This window comes from Protomyctophum parallelum (genome assembly GCF_964188405.1).
Source record: "Protomyctophum parallelum genome assembly, chromosome: 10".
In the NCBI taxonomy this organism is placed as follows: Eukaryota; Metazoa; Chordata; class Actinopteri; order Myctophiformes; family Myctophidae; genus Protomyctophum; species Protomyctophum parallelum.
The window spans coordinates 7,890,337-7,906,816 of NC_139704.1; the positions used below are offsets into that span (position 1 = coordinate 7,890,337).

Consider the following 16,480-nt stretch of genomic DNA (forward strand, 5'->3'; position numbering starts at 1 on the left):
GGTTCCCACCCAAAATGGTTTAAGACCAGCACGCATCTGCCTAGCAGACTGCTGGGCGAGCGCTGGCGCTTTGGCATGGGGGGTCAGATCAATTCTGTACTGGCCATATATGGAGCGTGTTTTGAGTGTACAGGGTTTGATGTGGCCAGATCAACGTATGGACTATCAGAACAGGTCAGCTCCATATATGGAGATCTAATGGTGGCAGCGGGGGCAGTGTCTTCAGTGTACAGGGTTTGATGAGGGCCCAGGTAGGGCCGGGCCTAAACTTTCGGGCCTGTTGAGAACTCTTTTCGGGCGAGGCTGCACTAATAACTTTGGGGACCGTCTACAGTTTAAATGGACAGGTTTCAGTCAAAAGGGAGACATCAAAGAGGAAGGATGGATGGCGAAGGATCAACATAATTATACACAAACATTGAAGACAAAAGCGAGGACAGAAAAGTGAAGACATAAATTGTGATTAGCCAGAATGACATTTGTGATGATTTGATTGGCTGAGCACGGAATGTGATGTACAGTGTATGTATATAATGTACATGATGTATGATGTTAAGGGCACCCCTCACTTCACACAAGTGTGTTTTTTCCCTTTTAATTGGAGAAGGTCATGGCAAACACTGGTGAGTAGATGTGCTGAGCTAGATACCAGCTACGTAGTAGGCTTGAATAGGCACAAGTATCATATTTTATCTTTAGTTCATGTTACATTATAGGCTATAGGAAAAACTATAACTGCAGTCTCAGGCTACAGTTTAGTAGCCTGGACAAATATAATGTGAAGTCAAGCCGTTTCTATTTGATGTTATCCCTTGTGTGTCTTGTTGCTGTCTGTGTGGACAGCTTTAGTAATTTCCTTGCCATGCTTTTTCATGAAACGAGTTTTCTCAGACGGGTGGCTGTCCTCTTTAAACTGTGTTCAGCCTTGCACAACAATAAAGCTTCTATATCAGTGTTTTTTTACCATGGCTTATTTGCATACCGGGGTGTTTAACTAGTCAAATCAACGACATGCATGCCCATCCTGTTTAGGAAAGACTGTAATACTTTTCATAAATCCTATGTAGGGAGAGAAGACCAAAGGTCTTTGCTAATACCAATCTCTAGCAACCATGAATTCGGACCGGGGCGCAGTTCGGCCATCTTTACGACCTGGCACTCACTAGGGCTCCGTGTACTGGGGGATCTGTTTAGAGATGGTGTTCTGATGTCGTTTCAGCAATTGCAGACATAGTTTAACCTTCCAAGAGAACATGTTTTTTGGTTTCTTGCAAATATGACACTTCATTAACTCACTACAGCTGCCAACACCACTGGTCTCCCTTTACAGTAAAACTGAGAATTTCTTATGCAACTGTAGTAAGGTATCACATTTCATTTCATCGTTTTACTCATTGGACTCCCAGGAGATACCATCCCTCCGTAAATGGAAGAGAGATCTTAACAATGAATATATTGAAGATAACTGGCAAGAGGCCATTGACTCAGTTAAAAAGGTTTATACCTGTAACAGACTAAGAGAAACACAATATATAATTCTTCACAGATTACACATCACACCTGTGTTACTAAACTAAATGGACCGTTCAATATCTCCTTTATGTTCGAAATGTCAAACAGATCTGGGTAACTACTATCACTACTTTTGGGAATGTAAGTGTACATCCAGGTTCTGGGGCCAAGTGGCACGTGAGTTAAGCGACATTATTAAGGTGAGAATAAAGAAGGATCCGGGAGCTTTCTTACTGGGACTCCCGTCAAAAGAAATTCATTTGACACCCCTACAATTTAAACTATTTGATAAACTTCTACTTTCAGCCAGGAAATGCATTCTGATAAACTGGATTAAGGATAAGCCACCAACGGTACAAATGTGGTATAGAGAGATCTTCGGTGTGCTACCCCATGAAAGACTGCAATGCAATGCATAGAGGCAGAAAAAAAAACTATGTGAATGGGCTTGAGACATGGTATGGTGTGAATGATGAACTGGAGGAACCCCCCCCCCCCCCCCCTGTCCTAATGTTGTTGTTTTGTTTTTGTTTTTTGTTTATATGTTATGTCAGTTTGGCAAAGTATGTCCTTTGTAAAGTAAGTAACTGTACGTGAAACTGTACCAATAAAAATATTAAAACAGAAAATAAATCCTATGTTGGTTTTTCGAAGAATAAATAAGAAACGTTTTGTGTATGCAACTCATTACATCCTCCAAGAAACCAAGAAAAACACCTACTATGATTATGTGTTATATTGTAATATTGCATGTTTTTATGGGGTGCATAATACACGTAATAAAGGAAAAACTAATTACTTTTACATTTTAATAGGGAAATAATTAATCTGAAATAGATATGGATTTCATAAAAAAAATGCCATGATCAAACTTTTATCTGGGTACAGATGGCTGAATCTACTACACCCCTTGCTCTGTAAATCACTCTTGCGATAAGAGAGATTGTATATTAAGATTGTATATTGTATATTAATTAAAGCAGCTTTTTTAATGAATAAAATAAAATGTTGTCCAATCTGTATGGTAGGGCATGTTAATACAATATAACATACAGTACAATCTGTATGGTAAGGTATGTTAATACAATATAACATACAATCTGTATGTTATATTATATTATATATATATTATATTATATTTTAAAACGTATGCTGGGAAAGAATATATATTCAAAGATCTGCACAGATCGAGCTTGAATATGTACTGACATTTTTCCAGGATGGTTTTTCTAAATGTTTTGAAATAATAACAATAATAATAATAATAATAATAATAATAATAATGAAAATCTAAATGTAGGAAATAAAAAAACAAGGGACCCATAAAAATGTTTCCGCGACCCACAAATGGGTCCCGGCGTACTATTTGGGAACCAGTGCTGTAAGTCATACCTAGAGGCTACAGCAGTCTACGGTAGATCTGATTCATTTGAACACTATTTGTAGTCATATGACACTTTTATACATTCAAAAAATGTTTGGTGTCTCTGATGTTATATACTGTACTGTATAGATTAACAACATGAAGGCTTTTATGAAGGATAAAATGGAATAATAATATTATTCCATTTTATCCTTCATGAAAGCCTTCATGTTGCTAATATTATGGAGACAAACACTATTGTTGTCACGAGTTGTCAATGACTCATAGCCTTGAATTAGTTTGAATTAGTTCCTACTTAGTCATTTCCTACTCAGTCATTTTGCAGGACTGAATGAGCAGAAACAAAGCCACATGGCAACAGAAAAAAGGAACGGAAAAATTGAACAAACGGATATTTCATGTTTGTGTAATCACCATTTTTATCATTTTGATGTATGATCAATGATATTTTGCAGTAATGATTTTTACAACAGTTATAAAATGTGATTTAGCAAAGTGCTGGCAATTGCCTCCTGGGAAAATTGCCTCCTATTTGCCCCCACCCCGGCCAAACCCTTCTGGGATTTTAAGTGCCCAGACAGATAATCACAGGCCTAATAGACCAAACACTCAAAATCTCCGTGTACAAAAACCTTGCTATGTCATCCAATCGCAACAACAAAGATCTGGAGGACAAACGACTATTCAGAAATAATCAGCCATCTGTCCATAGAAGATGGTTCAGACAGCGGCATCGTGTGAAATGATATGAAGTAATGGCCGTCACAGCGTGCGAGCCCTCTAAAACAAGCACACACACACACACACACATGCCGAATATTTGATCATACATGAAAGTGAGAACAAAGGCTGCTGCGCCGACAGAGCGAGGTGGGGGGGCGCCAGCATGTTGTCACCTCTCAAAGGACACTCCACCGTGTGTGCTGCCAGCCAGGCTGTGATCGTGACGAGAACAAAGGTGGCTGGACGGAACCTCAGAGGAACCTAAGTGGCTCTCTATAGTCAACTATAGTCAACTATAACTGTCACTTGCCTGGGGAGGAGGTGAGATAGACTAGATGATCATGGTCCCACACAGTGCACACAGTACATAATACTGTATAGCTGCATGCAGTAGGCATTGTACAGGCAATTGTGAAATGGGACATTCTGCAATATGAGTACCATGATTACTTTTAGTACTTTAGTACCTTTTGATGCAGATACTTTTGCACTTTTACTCGAGTACATTTTGAATACAGGACTTCTACTTGTAACAGAGTACATCTGCATTGCAGTATTGATACTTTTACTTAAGTAAAACATTTGAGTACTTTCTCAACCACTGCAATCTATGTAAAGCACTTTGGATGAAAGTGCTATATATAAAAAAAAAACAGAAGCAATATAGCACCGAAGTCCTGACGTCACTGTCGGTAGAGGGCGTCAGTCCCCAGATTCATGTATTTTTTTATTTGCATTGAAATCCCCATAGGGGGATTTTAGATCTCTTCATATAAGAACTGCGTTTGAAAAATAAACCGATCATCCCGGCCTTTTCACTCATATATCACTTCGACTGAAGGTGGAAATGTACAAATATACCCAAAGAGTAACAAAATAAGCGTTAGAAATGAGTCAAACAACCCAGAGACTACATTTCCGGGTAGGCGGGTGGCTGCATCTGCCTGTCGCACAACAGAAACTGAATGTTAATTACGTCTATTTATATTTTTATTATATTGATATTTAATGTTTTGTGGTTAGTACGAGTCGAGTCACCACCAGCTGAGCTTACGTCAATGAGGAATCTGAGGAACGCAATGTGTTGACAGCTGGGCGTGACGTATATTAGCAACGACATTGCCTTCATATGTAGTTTCAAGGCTTTTGCGGCCACATTAATTAAATTTTCTCCAGAAACTGGCTGTATCAAATATTAATGGACATCATTAACGACACACAGACACCCCCCTGACAGAAAGGCAGAGATGATCGGTTTATTTTTCAAACACAGTTCTTATATGAAGCGATCTAAAATACCCCTATGGGGATTTCAATGCAACAAAGAAAATACATGAACCTGTGTACTGGCGCCCTCTACTGAAAGTGACGTCAGACTTCGGTGCTCTATTGAGAAACAAAAGCAGTGTGGGCGGGGCCCCGGCAACCGTGCACAGCAACCAGAGCGGTTCCAAGAATGAAACACAGTGAGGCAACGTTATAGCGATATCAAACGCCTTAAGACGAGCCTGCTCGTCATCTGTACCCAGCGTCATTAATTTATAGGACCGTTATACTTGTCAGATACGGATCCAACGTGTTAAACGGACGGCGTTGAGCCGTGTTGCTGAAACCAGATTCTCCAGGGTGGGATGTCTGTGGTATACTTCTGCCTCGGCGTCATTTAGGCAGACACACGTTGACCTTCTCACCGTTTGCTGCCCAGAAGTAGATACTTCTGTAATGAGCCGACCAGCTGGGCCCTGACTGGACAGAGCCATTTTAGAAAATGCACCGGCACAGATCCCCCCCCCCATCTCTGCGGAACGAGACGCTTTCTCACAACGCTAGCCAATGCTCTTCTTAATTGGCAAACGCAGAGAGGCCACTTCTCCCATGCTGCAGCTCATATGGCGCCAGTTGTTAAGTGAAACACAGCGCTGCAGCCACTGCTGTGCTAGCAAAACGCACTCGAGTGCACAGCATAAATATGTGCCGTGAATAGCAAAAAGGAAGGGGTGTGGGGGTGTGTGTGTGGGGGGGGGGGGGGGGGGGGGGGATCATTAGCATAAATTCAGTTTACCTCCAATCAGCTCTCAAAACACCACGGTTTCAATTATGTTTGTGTCAAATCTGAGGATGAGAGGTAATGAAGCAGGGGAGCAGAGGTCGGGGGGTCGCAGTGGGTACTGTGCAGTGTTGTTTTTGGCAGCAAATTTCTATTTTGGTTTTAGTCAATGCCTGTTTTAGTGTTAGTCTAGTTTTAGTCGACTAAATATCATTGGATTTTAGACTAAATCTACAGTTGATTTAGTCGACTAAAATGTATTTTGGCGGGCCTTGATGCTGCCGTAATGACTGATTTTACACTTTTTACGCTGTTGACGAAATTGTCAGTATATTTAGTCTTAGTTTTAGTCATCATAGCTTAGTTTCCATTTAGTTTTCGTCAGTGAAAAAAGGTAGTCGACGAACATTTTTCGTTTTAGTTTTAGTCGACGAAATCAACACTGGTACTGTGTGCTCCCTGAACACATTTGAGGCTTAGGCATGGCGGCATTAGTCTAGCCTGGGTAAACCTCCCCCTCGCCAGAAATGAAATGTTGTCCAGCAGGGGGAGTGGGTTTACCCAGGCTAGCATTAGCCTACACCAGGGGTCAGGGCTGGACTGGGACATTTTCGTGTGAATTTGGCCCAGACCAGCCCACCACAACCATGCAGCGCGCAGATAGCAGAAACTCTACCGCCCGCTCCGTCGCGGCACACACAAACAAACAAGCCCTAATACCACCACTTTTACAGAACAACATAGGCCTAAATCAGGGGTTTTCAACTGGTTTTGATCCAGGGACCACCATTCTGACTAGCAGCAGCCTGGGGACCACCACTGTTGTGTCGGGTGGGTTCATCGATCTACGATGGACCCACCCGACACAATAGTGGTGGGGCATTCATGCACCATGGGTTAAGATTGTTTTTGTTTTCTTCTTACTTGTTACTCACTAATCACACTATCACAGGCTACATTCATGAGCTGGACAAAAAAAATATATGTTTCAAAGTATTTTATTATCAAAAGTTTTACTAAAGTGTTTTTTACTCAAAATAAGTCTCAAAATAATAATCCATTTCAGTTAATCACCCAAACACTGAAGACACATTTGACACTTGGTGCATTTGACAGTCACAGTAGGTTTGTTTCTGACAACCCCCCCCCCCCCCCCCCCCCCTACGCGCACACACACACACACACACACACACACACACACACACACACACACACACACACACACACAGAAACAGAATATATATTTTTATCTTATTCTATTTTAATAATCTTCTCTTTATTTTAACCAACCTACAACCTGCACTACATTTTACTAGGGCCTTATACAGTACCTTTCTGACATACAGAGGGAACTGTTCATTGTGTACCGTCACTTTAAAAGCGTAATGTATACATCATCATACGACGGTGTCAAGCACCAAAAATAGCCAATCTACAAGCTCACACCGGGGCTCCACCGGGCGCGTTGCGCCTCCGTCGTGTGCGTCAAAAAACGAACCGGCCAACCGGGGCAATTTTAATGCAGTCACGCAACGCAACACAACGTGGGCAGTGGAGCCACCCTTCATTGATTAAAACGGGAACATTCCCTGACGGAGACGCGACGCTGACGGGCCCGGTGGAGCCCGCACCTGGTTGCATCGCGTTGTGAGCTTGTAGCTCTGCCTTTTCGGCAACGATAGACTGAGAAGTTGCACATTGAATAGTGAATACTATTATATATAGTATTATGTGAGACTATTCAATCGATCCGCGGCAGATATTATAACTCTATGGCAGGGAGATTTGACTTTCCCAAACGTATTATTATGAATTGAATGAATAATTTATGGCAACGTCTTACCGTGCTTGCCTTGGGCAGCAAGCACGGTAAGCATGCATGCGTTGGGTGGAAGAGCAGGATGGTTGTTCCGCTGGCAGCTGATGACTCCGTCAGCTTTTTTTTTGGTTTATTTGACACCTTGAGCACTTGACTTTTTGAAATGTTAGATTCGACTTAAGTTATTATTATTTACAAACAAGTAAAAAGAGTGCAAATAAGTTTTATATTATATATTAGAAAGGTTAAAAAAAAGTAAAGAAAAAAAAGGCAAAAATATAACTTTTCTGAATGCCTGGCTGCGGACCACCAGCAGTACCTCCGCGGACCACCAGGGGGCCGCGGACCACCGGTTGAAAACCCCTGGCCTAAATGATACAAACCAACAGACAACTACACAACCCTTTGTAGAGGGTTTATTTGTCACTCACTGATACAGGTACAGTGAAATTATCATGATGGCACTGGCAGAATGGCAGCACGCCCGGACCTTTCCTGGTGGCCTGCCGCCTATTGGCCTGCCTGCCTGTCAAAAGAAAAAAGGTCGCGGCCCACCGGGAAAATGCCCGGTATGCCCGGTGGCCAGTCCAGCCCTGCCAGGGGTGCCAAAAAGGTAGATCGTGATCTATATACCAGCAGATTACGAAGGCTGTGCAGCTAGACCAGTTGACATAGCCCTAAAAAAATAATATATATATATATATATATACAATAATAAAAGTGACTTCATTGATTGACATCAAATAGGAGTGTTGCGTACAAACATCATGGCAGTAGCATTACAAAGTTATACAAAACCAAACAGTACTCATTACACCCCCACCCCCCCCCCCCCCCCCACACACACACACACACACACACACCCCATTTCCCATTACGAGTGTGTTTGTCTTATACTGTATGTAACGCTATTCCAAAGCCCCTTCAGGTATATGTTTTCACTATTTTCAGCAATGGGATAAAAAAAATATTTGGATGGATTTTGAATGTACTGTAGTTCTCAAGTCAATAAAAGTGCGGGCAGGCCTGGCCTACACCTCTGAAAGTTTTTTTTTTTTAGCTTTTTTTACTGATTTAGCCAGAGCATCATGGCTGTCTGGTCGATGCAGATACTTTCTATAAATCAACTGCAGTCAGCGGGGAAAAAAATAGATGACATGAGCATGTCAGGTACAGCTTTCTCTCTCTCTCTCTCTGGCTCTAATGGTGTATACGCTTTCAACACGCTAGTTTTTATTCAGCATTAGGCATCCGTTCCTTCCCAGCGAGATGACATGTACGGTACGTAGTGCTGGGAAAGATTACGGCGTAAATAGAGTAAGGAAACTCTGATGGTTGTTTTTAACAGGCAGTGTGTGGTAAAGCTACGTGTTTCTTTAAATAACTAAGGAGCAGCAACACAAGACAACTACATCGCGTCAAACCTGAACTTACGCTGCACACACACACACACACCTCTATTGCGTGAGGGGAAATGATAAATTATTAAGTGCTTCTTTCTGCCAGACCATATAAAATATACATGGATATTTACAAGCTGGTGTGTAGTCCACGACGGGGCGACGTGAATGAATTATACAGTTGTCGGAAGTGTGGTTGTCTCTGAAATTTCCCCAAGGAACTCCAAGTGTCCCTAGCAGTAGAGTAGAGCAGTAGAAAAGTTTTATTTTTTAAATAATGTTTTATCCCACTATTTTGTAACCCATTTTTTCACCCAGTGTAATCTAATGTCCCCGGGACATTCCAGCTGTGAGGCGACAGCATTACCGACTGTGCCACCGTGTCCCCAGAGCAGTGGTTTTCAAGCCTTTTCACATCAAGGTCCATTCATTATTCTGTATTTGAGCCACGGAACCACCATTTGATGACATTTAGCCTCTCAGACCCAAAACTAAAGAAAAATGTTGTCGTCCACAATCCCATGCTGTATTGATGTTGGTACCATTAGGAGATATAACAGGCAAACGATCAAAATAACAATCTAATCAACTCTAATGAAGTAACGTAGATGTTTAACAATAATTTTACTCTTGAAAGCCAACTCTCCATCATTTAGCCGGGGACCACCTGGAACCCCCCCCCCCCCCCCCAAGGACCACTGGTTGAAAACCTCTCTGGAGTAGAGAGACACAAAAAAGAGCTTAGGCAGCAGCAATGCATCGTCAAGTTTTATCAACTTGTTTTCACCGACTTCAGACAAGAACATAAGTAACCTCTAAGATAGTTTGAAAGATAAAAGCTATGAGATGGCACAAGCCTCATACATACAGCATAGTTCAGAGATCCACTGACGATGCCCTTCCTTGTGTAACCGAGATGAGAGAGATGATCAGTGAGCACCGACGTTCCCCCGACACCCTTCCCCAGTGTCACTTTGATTAGGGATTACGGTTGATCTAATGTAATTTAAAGGGCCATAACAGGGACATGCTGACATCACATAGAAACCAAAGCCAGCACTTTCATCGACATGTCTGAACCCTTTCACACTGTCTATTTTTAATCACACCCCCGCCACACATACATACACACACTCGCTCGAGGACTGGCTCGTCGCCTATAGTCTTTCACTTCAATAACACACATGACACCAATATCAACAAATCCTTTGAACACATTTTTTCCACGTTTCAAGTGCATGAAGACTTGCAATTACTGGAGAACCGAACTTTAGTCATGAAACGTAAGGGAGGCGTGTTACTGTGAATTCTGTGAATTGCATCGCTTTTATGCTGCGCAGAGACAGAATTGTCAGAGTGAATTGGCGAGCAAGCGTTTAACTTAATGAATCAGGTAGAGAAAAAAAGGAGGCACGAATAGAAATCAGAGCTGGAAATTATGGATAATTAAACTGAGCTTTGACAGGAGTTGAGGAAGAGCATTTTCAAATATGTCACATGATTAAGATTAGCACGTTATTAGTGCTGATGTCGTTAAGTGAAGCACACGTCTATTTCTATCTAATTGGCCTAACTAGCGTGTTTCCTGCTGTGAATAAATTGTGTCTAAAGAATCTTCTGCCCTTAAAAGAGACAGGATGTGAGCATGCATTCTGTGTGTGGGTAGAGGGGGGGAGGTATTACTGACATTCAGTATAATGTATACAGGTCACCGTGCTTGTAGCTTCACTCCACAAATTGTTTTTTTTATGTGAAGCACCTATAAACTGGCCCCAGCGGACATCAAACCAGGTAAATGGTTCAGCTTGTCTCCCTGGGTTTGTAGTCAACACGTCAGAGGCAGCATGCAGGCTCTAAAAGCTTAGACACTTCCTCCCCTTCATTCCCGATGGTAACTATCCATGATGGCCTAATCACTTTTCTCATCTCTCGCTCCCAACTTCCCCCTCGAGGAGAGGCTATTTACATAATCAGATATCATTCCAGCTGTCGTTTCTCCTTCTGAGGATTAAACACGTCGGAATAACCAAACCCCACCTCCTTTGTCCCGTTCAAGAGCGCCATTACCTGGGACTGGGAGGGATGAAGAACCGATGCTGGCTGGAACTGCGAGGGTTCCCAGTTCTATCCCGGGCTTCCCCAGAGTTAGTGTCGAAGTGCCTTTGAGCAAGACTGGCATGCCTGGCATGGTTTCCTCCGCCGTCGCTAATGTGTGTGAATGGGTGAATGCAATGCACCAATCTATGTAAAGCGCCACATGCAGTAAATGCACCATTTACACTGCCGTCGACAGCACTGTAGTCTGCAGTCCAAATGTTAACGGTATCTTGGGGTCTGTCAAGACAAAATTCTATTAGCAGATAACGTCATTTTTCAAAAAACCGATGACCAAAGATAATGGGTTCAGACATGGTAAAAGTGAAGCTTGTCCCCCCCCTCCCCTGAATGCATTTTACAGTGTGTAGCCAAATCCCTATTAATACGAAAAGACCACGGGCCAAAAACGTGGCGGGTCATTCAACCCCGTTGAGAAGCAAGTGTATGTCCTCCTCGCCAGACTGCTTTTGAATTATTTAACTCACATGCCAGGGGTTATAGCTAGGTTTTTACAGCACTGCGGAGCGAGGAGGGAGCGCTCCATGCTTACTCGGGCGCAAAGAAAAAGGCACAAAGAGAGACGGTGACAAAAGGAGGGGGGCACAGGCTGTGAGCAAATACACCGCACTCAGCAGGTAGCTTTTTAAGTGTGTTCCCACCGTGAGTGCTGTTGTAGCACCGCACGGTTGACAATGAGTTTCGGCTGCTTGATGTAATTGCAACATGCACGCTGTGTGAACACCACCAGCTTGTCTCTGTCTCTCTCTCTCTCTCTCTCTCTCTCTCTCTCATACGGCAAGGAATAAAGAGGCCATGTTGATGTTGATGGATGCTGTTCAATAGTCACATTTTATCTGTACCTTATCCAGAGATTGGATTCAGAAGAGGTCTAAACAGTCCTTGACACGACTGGGTTTGAATCCGACCCGAGGCCCTTTGCAGACATTCCCTATATCTCTATTCACTGTCTCCATCTATTCACTTACTTCACTTACGCCTATTACCCCTTCTGGGGTTTAGGCCGTCGACAAGAGTTCTCCAAGCATCCAATCTAGTCTCCATCTATTACAGCAATAAATAACCCCCAAAAAATGTCTTTGAAAAAAGAGACAATTTTTATCATCTTCCACCAGACTCTCAAATGTTATTATAAAACTGTGTTCATATTAAAAGGGAATTTCCTAACTTCTGTATAATTTGCCAAGACCTTACCATATCCCTTGAGTCAATGTATAAATTATAATAGAATATTGCACGAATGAAAGCAAAACCCGGTATAAGTCCTGTTCCGTTTCAAAACAATACCACATCATTGCTGATAAGAGGAGACATGTCTTGTACCTGCGAAAGCCACCTGTCAGTGTCAGCATGGCGTCTGGCGTGATCCCACGGGCCACCTCGTCAATAATGCTCCCCAGGGCCTGCGCCGACGCTCTGCTGACAGCCCTGGAGATGTCTCCATGATGCAGGAAGCCTGTAGGGAAACCAACACGTCGCTATTAGCCTCCTCTGAGCCACCCATCAATCATAGAGCCTTTTGAGAGTCTGGGGACGAGTCGGGGTGAATATACACCGCTTAACTGTGGAATGGGCATTGCTATTGTCCTGTTGGTATTCAATTTGAGGTTCCACACACAGCAATTTAACTTGTCAAATCTGACATTTTCAGATTTATGAGTACAGAGTACGGATGGTGGTGGAAAAGGTACTCATATTTTGTACTTAATGACGTTAAAATGTTGAAAATGAGTGGTATTTCCCCCTTTAATATTTTTTTTGCCAGCTACGTACATATTCGTGCCCCCTGCCTATGGGACGTTATCAGCCAGCTACGAACATGTTTGTACCTAAAGCATTACATATTATATGAAAATCAGCTTTTAACATTGGCCCGGTTGCTAGGCAACGCCCCCGTCACCCACGGCACCAGGATCTTTGCACCCCCCCTCCATTTACCTCCGTTCAAAGTAGAATTTACAATGCTCCATAACTCTGAATCTAAGTTCGCTGTCCATGGCGTTTCTTTTCTTTTTTTTTATCCCACGATTTTGTAACCCATTTTTCACACCTAAATTCAATTATCTAATGAGATCCTGGGCTCTACACACCCTCCCCCAACCTGGGGAGAGCAACAGACTTGAACTCATGCTTCCTTCATGCATAAGTGTCCCCTCCATCAGGTGCCCCGGCTGGCCAGGAGGAGGCAGTTTAGAGACCAGGATTACTGCATGTTTTTTGCGAGGGTACCTACCCTAGGGGACACGGGGAGAACATGCAAAGTCCACACAGAAAGGCCCTTTCGCCAACCCCGCCTCGGGACGCGTAGGAGAGGGCACGCCGCCAGCACCCACAGCGTCCCCAGCGGGAATCGAACCCAGGACCTTCTAGCTGTGAGGCGACGGCACTCCTGACTGTGCCACCGTGCCCCCCCGTCCATGGTGTTTCTGAGGGTTTAGTTTAGGGCTTTAGTTTAGACATACTATTGATCCGACAGTCAGTAGGTAGGTTGTCGTTCTAATGACAGTCGGATTCCGACTGTCATTAGAACGACAACCTACCTCAAACCCTAACCTAACCTCCTTAAACCAGAAACCTATCCGCAAGCACGGGAGCAGCGCATGTCCAACCGCTGTTTCGGCATGTCGGTCCGTTGGTATGTCTAATCTGCGCGTGCATCCCATTTCTGATGTATCCAAAGTTCGGATGTCATTTGTGATTTTGTACCGCATCGCTCCCGACATGTAAACGTTTCTGGCAGAAGATAAACAGCGTGGGCTAACGACAATAATAGCCGATCATTACAATGAAGTTCTCCATGCCGGTTCACCCGGAAATTATTCTGCCTTAAACAAAGCAGAGGTTTATGCGTGGCATTCTGATACAGTACCTTTCCTCACCACATGGTGGCAGACAAAGACTTAACCCATTTTGACCTGAGATCAGATTCTAAAAATGTCTTCTACATCCTGAGAGTTTTCTGAAAAATCTAAGTTTCTATGTCAGTCGTTCTTTGATTTTTCAAAAATAGCAGACCTACAAGCTCGTAGCGCGCCACCTACAGTATGAGCTTGTAGATCTGCTATTTTTCAATAGCTAAAGCATAACATAATGCTAACACCAAAAGGGGTTCCCACTCAGAATGGGTTAAGTGAAAGTATAAATACTGCAATATAGAAATACTTTACAAGTAGAGGTCCGGAATCCAAAATGTATTGTAAAAGTACAAAAGTATTGCTATCAAAATGTACTTAAAGTACCAAAAGTAAAAGTACTCATTATGTAGAATATCTCATTTCAAGTTTTCAAATGTAGGCTATATTAATATTAATTAATATTTTGAAATTAGCAGATCTACAAGATCACAATGCGTCGCATCACGATGGAGTAAAAGTACAATCTTTGCCTCTGAGACGTAGAAAGTAGCCTACTGAAAATTCGACAATCAAGTAAAGTACAAATACCTCAAAATTGCACTTAAGTACAGTACTTAGTTACTTAGTTTCCGCCAATGAGTACTGATACTCAAGACAAATTCATGTAGATTACTTGGTACCGCATGCCATTATGATTTAATCAGACATTTGTTTATTATAGACGGGACAATGCATATTAATGGACACCACATGTACGTAAATACACCGGATTTAGCAAAAATGTTAATCTTCATCCGCAGTCCCCATTTAACGTGCTATGGTGTGTAATATTGTATTGTTCTTTCAGTCACAGAGGCTTATAGACCTTAAACTGCTTAAGCAAAATGGAGTTCCAGAGCCTTCCTTCCTCTTAAACTGCTTACTTTGTAGTCTAATTCAATAGTCTTCCCTTCACATTGATTGTATTTGTATTCACGCGTGGATCATGGATATACTATATTATAGGATGTTCTCGCATGAATAGAAAGAAAACAATATTATTCACTTCTCAGATTATTTCCACGTTCTCCATGTCCCTGTTTGGCAAGGTCTACTTTAGAAGCTGTCTACAATTTAGTCAAATAATTCTTCTATTCCCTTATAAATGGTGCTTTTATATAGAGCCTTTATCCAAGGTGCTTTACATAGATTGTGCATTACATGTGCATTACATTCACCCGTTCACACACCAATGATGGCGGAAACCATGCACATCGGGAGCAATTAGGGGTTCAGCGTCTTGCTCAAGGACACTTCGACACTAACTCTGGGTTCGAGCTGGCAACCTTGCGGTTACCATCCGGCCACTCTACCCCTGAGCCCCCCTTCCTTGTCCAAAGGGGAAAGAACTGTATTTATTTTTTTCTATGCAGTGCCGACGCCATAGAGTTTGGAATGATGGATTGTGTCTGCAGAGATGAGAATGTCTGTCAGCACGCATAATCCATTATCTGATCCAGTTTCAAAATGAACGAGAGACCCTTTTGGCGGCAGGCGATAATGTAATTTTCAATTACATTATATCTCACGACATATTACCGAAGAACGACCTATAGGTAGGTCTGAAATAGAGGAAATACGATAGTGATGAATGGGAAGACTGCACAAGAGCAGGATTCTTCTTTTAAGCCTTTTGTCCCCCACTCTTAACCCTCCATGGGGATGTCTATATCTGATGACAATTCACAGATAACACTGTCTGCATGTCCCAAAGGTCCTACTTGTCTGCTGCAGTGCTCACATAATCCATTCTTGTCAAAATTTGAACACTGGTTTCAACACCTCTGAGAATAAATGCTACATAGCACACCGGTACAGCACGTACAGTATACTATAGGCGCATCAGCATCATTTTGATATCCGAAATGTGTAAACGTAGCCATTTCACATTGAGGGGGGGTATAGTATGTTAATAATATCACACATGCATGGATTGCAGATCATCGTAATTGGCCCTGACTGTGATTGTCTGTAACTTGAGGAAGGAGGGGTAGATTTAATACATCTACCCTTCCTTCTACCATTATGAAATTATGACCGATATCCGATCTCCGATTATTTGCAGTAGGGACGCGCCGATCAGGATTTTTGGGACCGATCCCGATCACTGATTGTTTTCTCATGATCGGCCGATACCGATGCTGATCTTTTTCTTTTGCAACTGAATGGATGGAAAATGGAAATGAAGAGTTTACATAGTACACATAGTGCATGCATGAGCTTTCCTTAATGATTATATCTGGTTTCAGTATTCATTTGATATATTTATTATTAAGGTTATTTTTGCAGTCAGTTTGTATTGGGGGTGGGGAGGGGGGGGGGGGGCAGGGCGGGGGTCGCGAGACATGGCCAAAGCATTTCCGGGGGTTCCCAGCCAGAAACGTTGAGAACCCCTGGTGTAAAGGATCGCTTTCTCCAGATAGGGTGAATTGCCGATTATCGGAGCATCTCTAATTTGCAGGGTCATATCTGCCGATACCGATTCTGACCAATTCCGATATGTTGGAAAGGCCAAAGGGCAAGGTTAAATACTAAGAATATTATATATAATCAAGTAAATAATTAATGATGATGAAGTCTTGGTTT

General features: G+C 42.6%; 1 protein-coding gene across 1 annotated transcript in view; it reads right to left on the reverse strand.

The window, feature by feature from the left end:
• The window catches only part of dntt (deoxynucleotidyltransferase, terminal), a gene marked incomplete at its 3' end in the record, with an annotated part of 108,375 nt that overhangs the window by 53,448 nt on the left and 38,447 nt on the right, over window positions 1-16,480 (reverse strand). Inside the window, exon 7 of the mRNA XM_083774308.1 lies at window positions 12,324-12,456. Within this exon, the coding sequence (XP_083630434.1) occupies window positions 12,324-12,456 (133 nt within the window). The remainder of the gene's footprint in view (window positions 1-12,323; window positions 12,457-16,480) is intronic.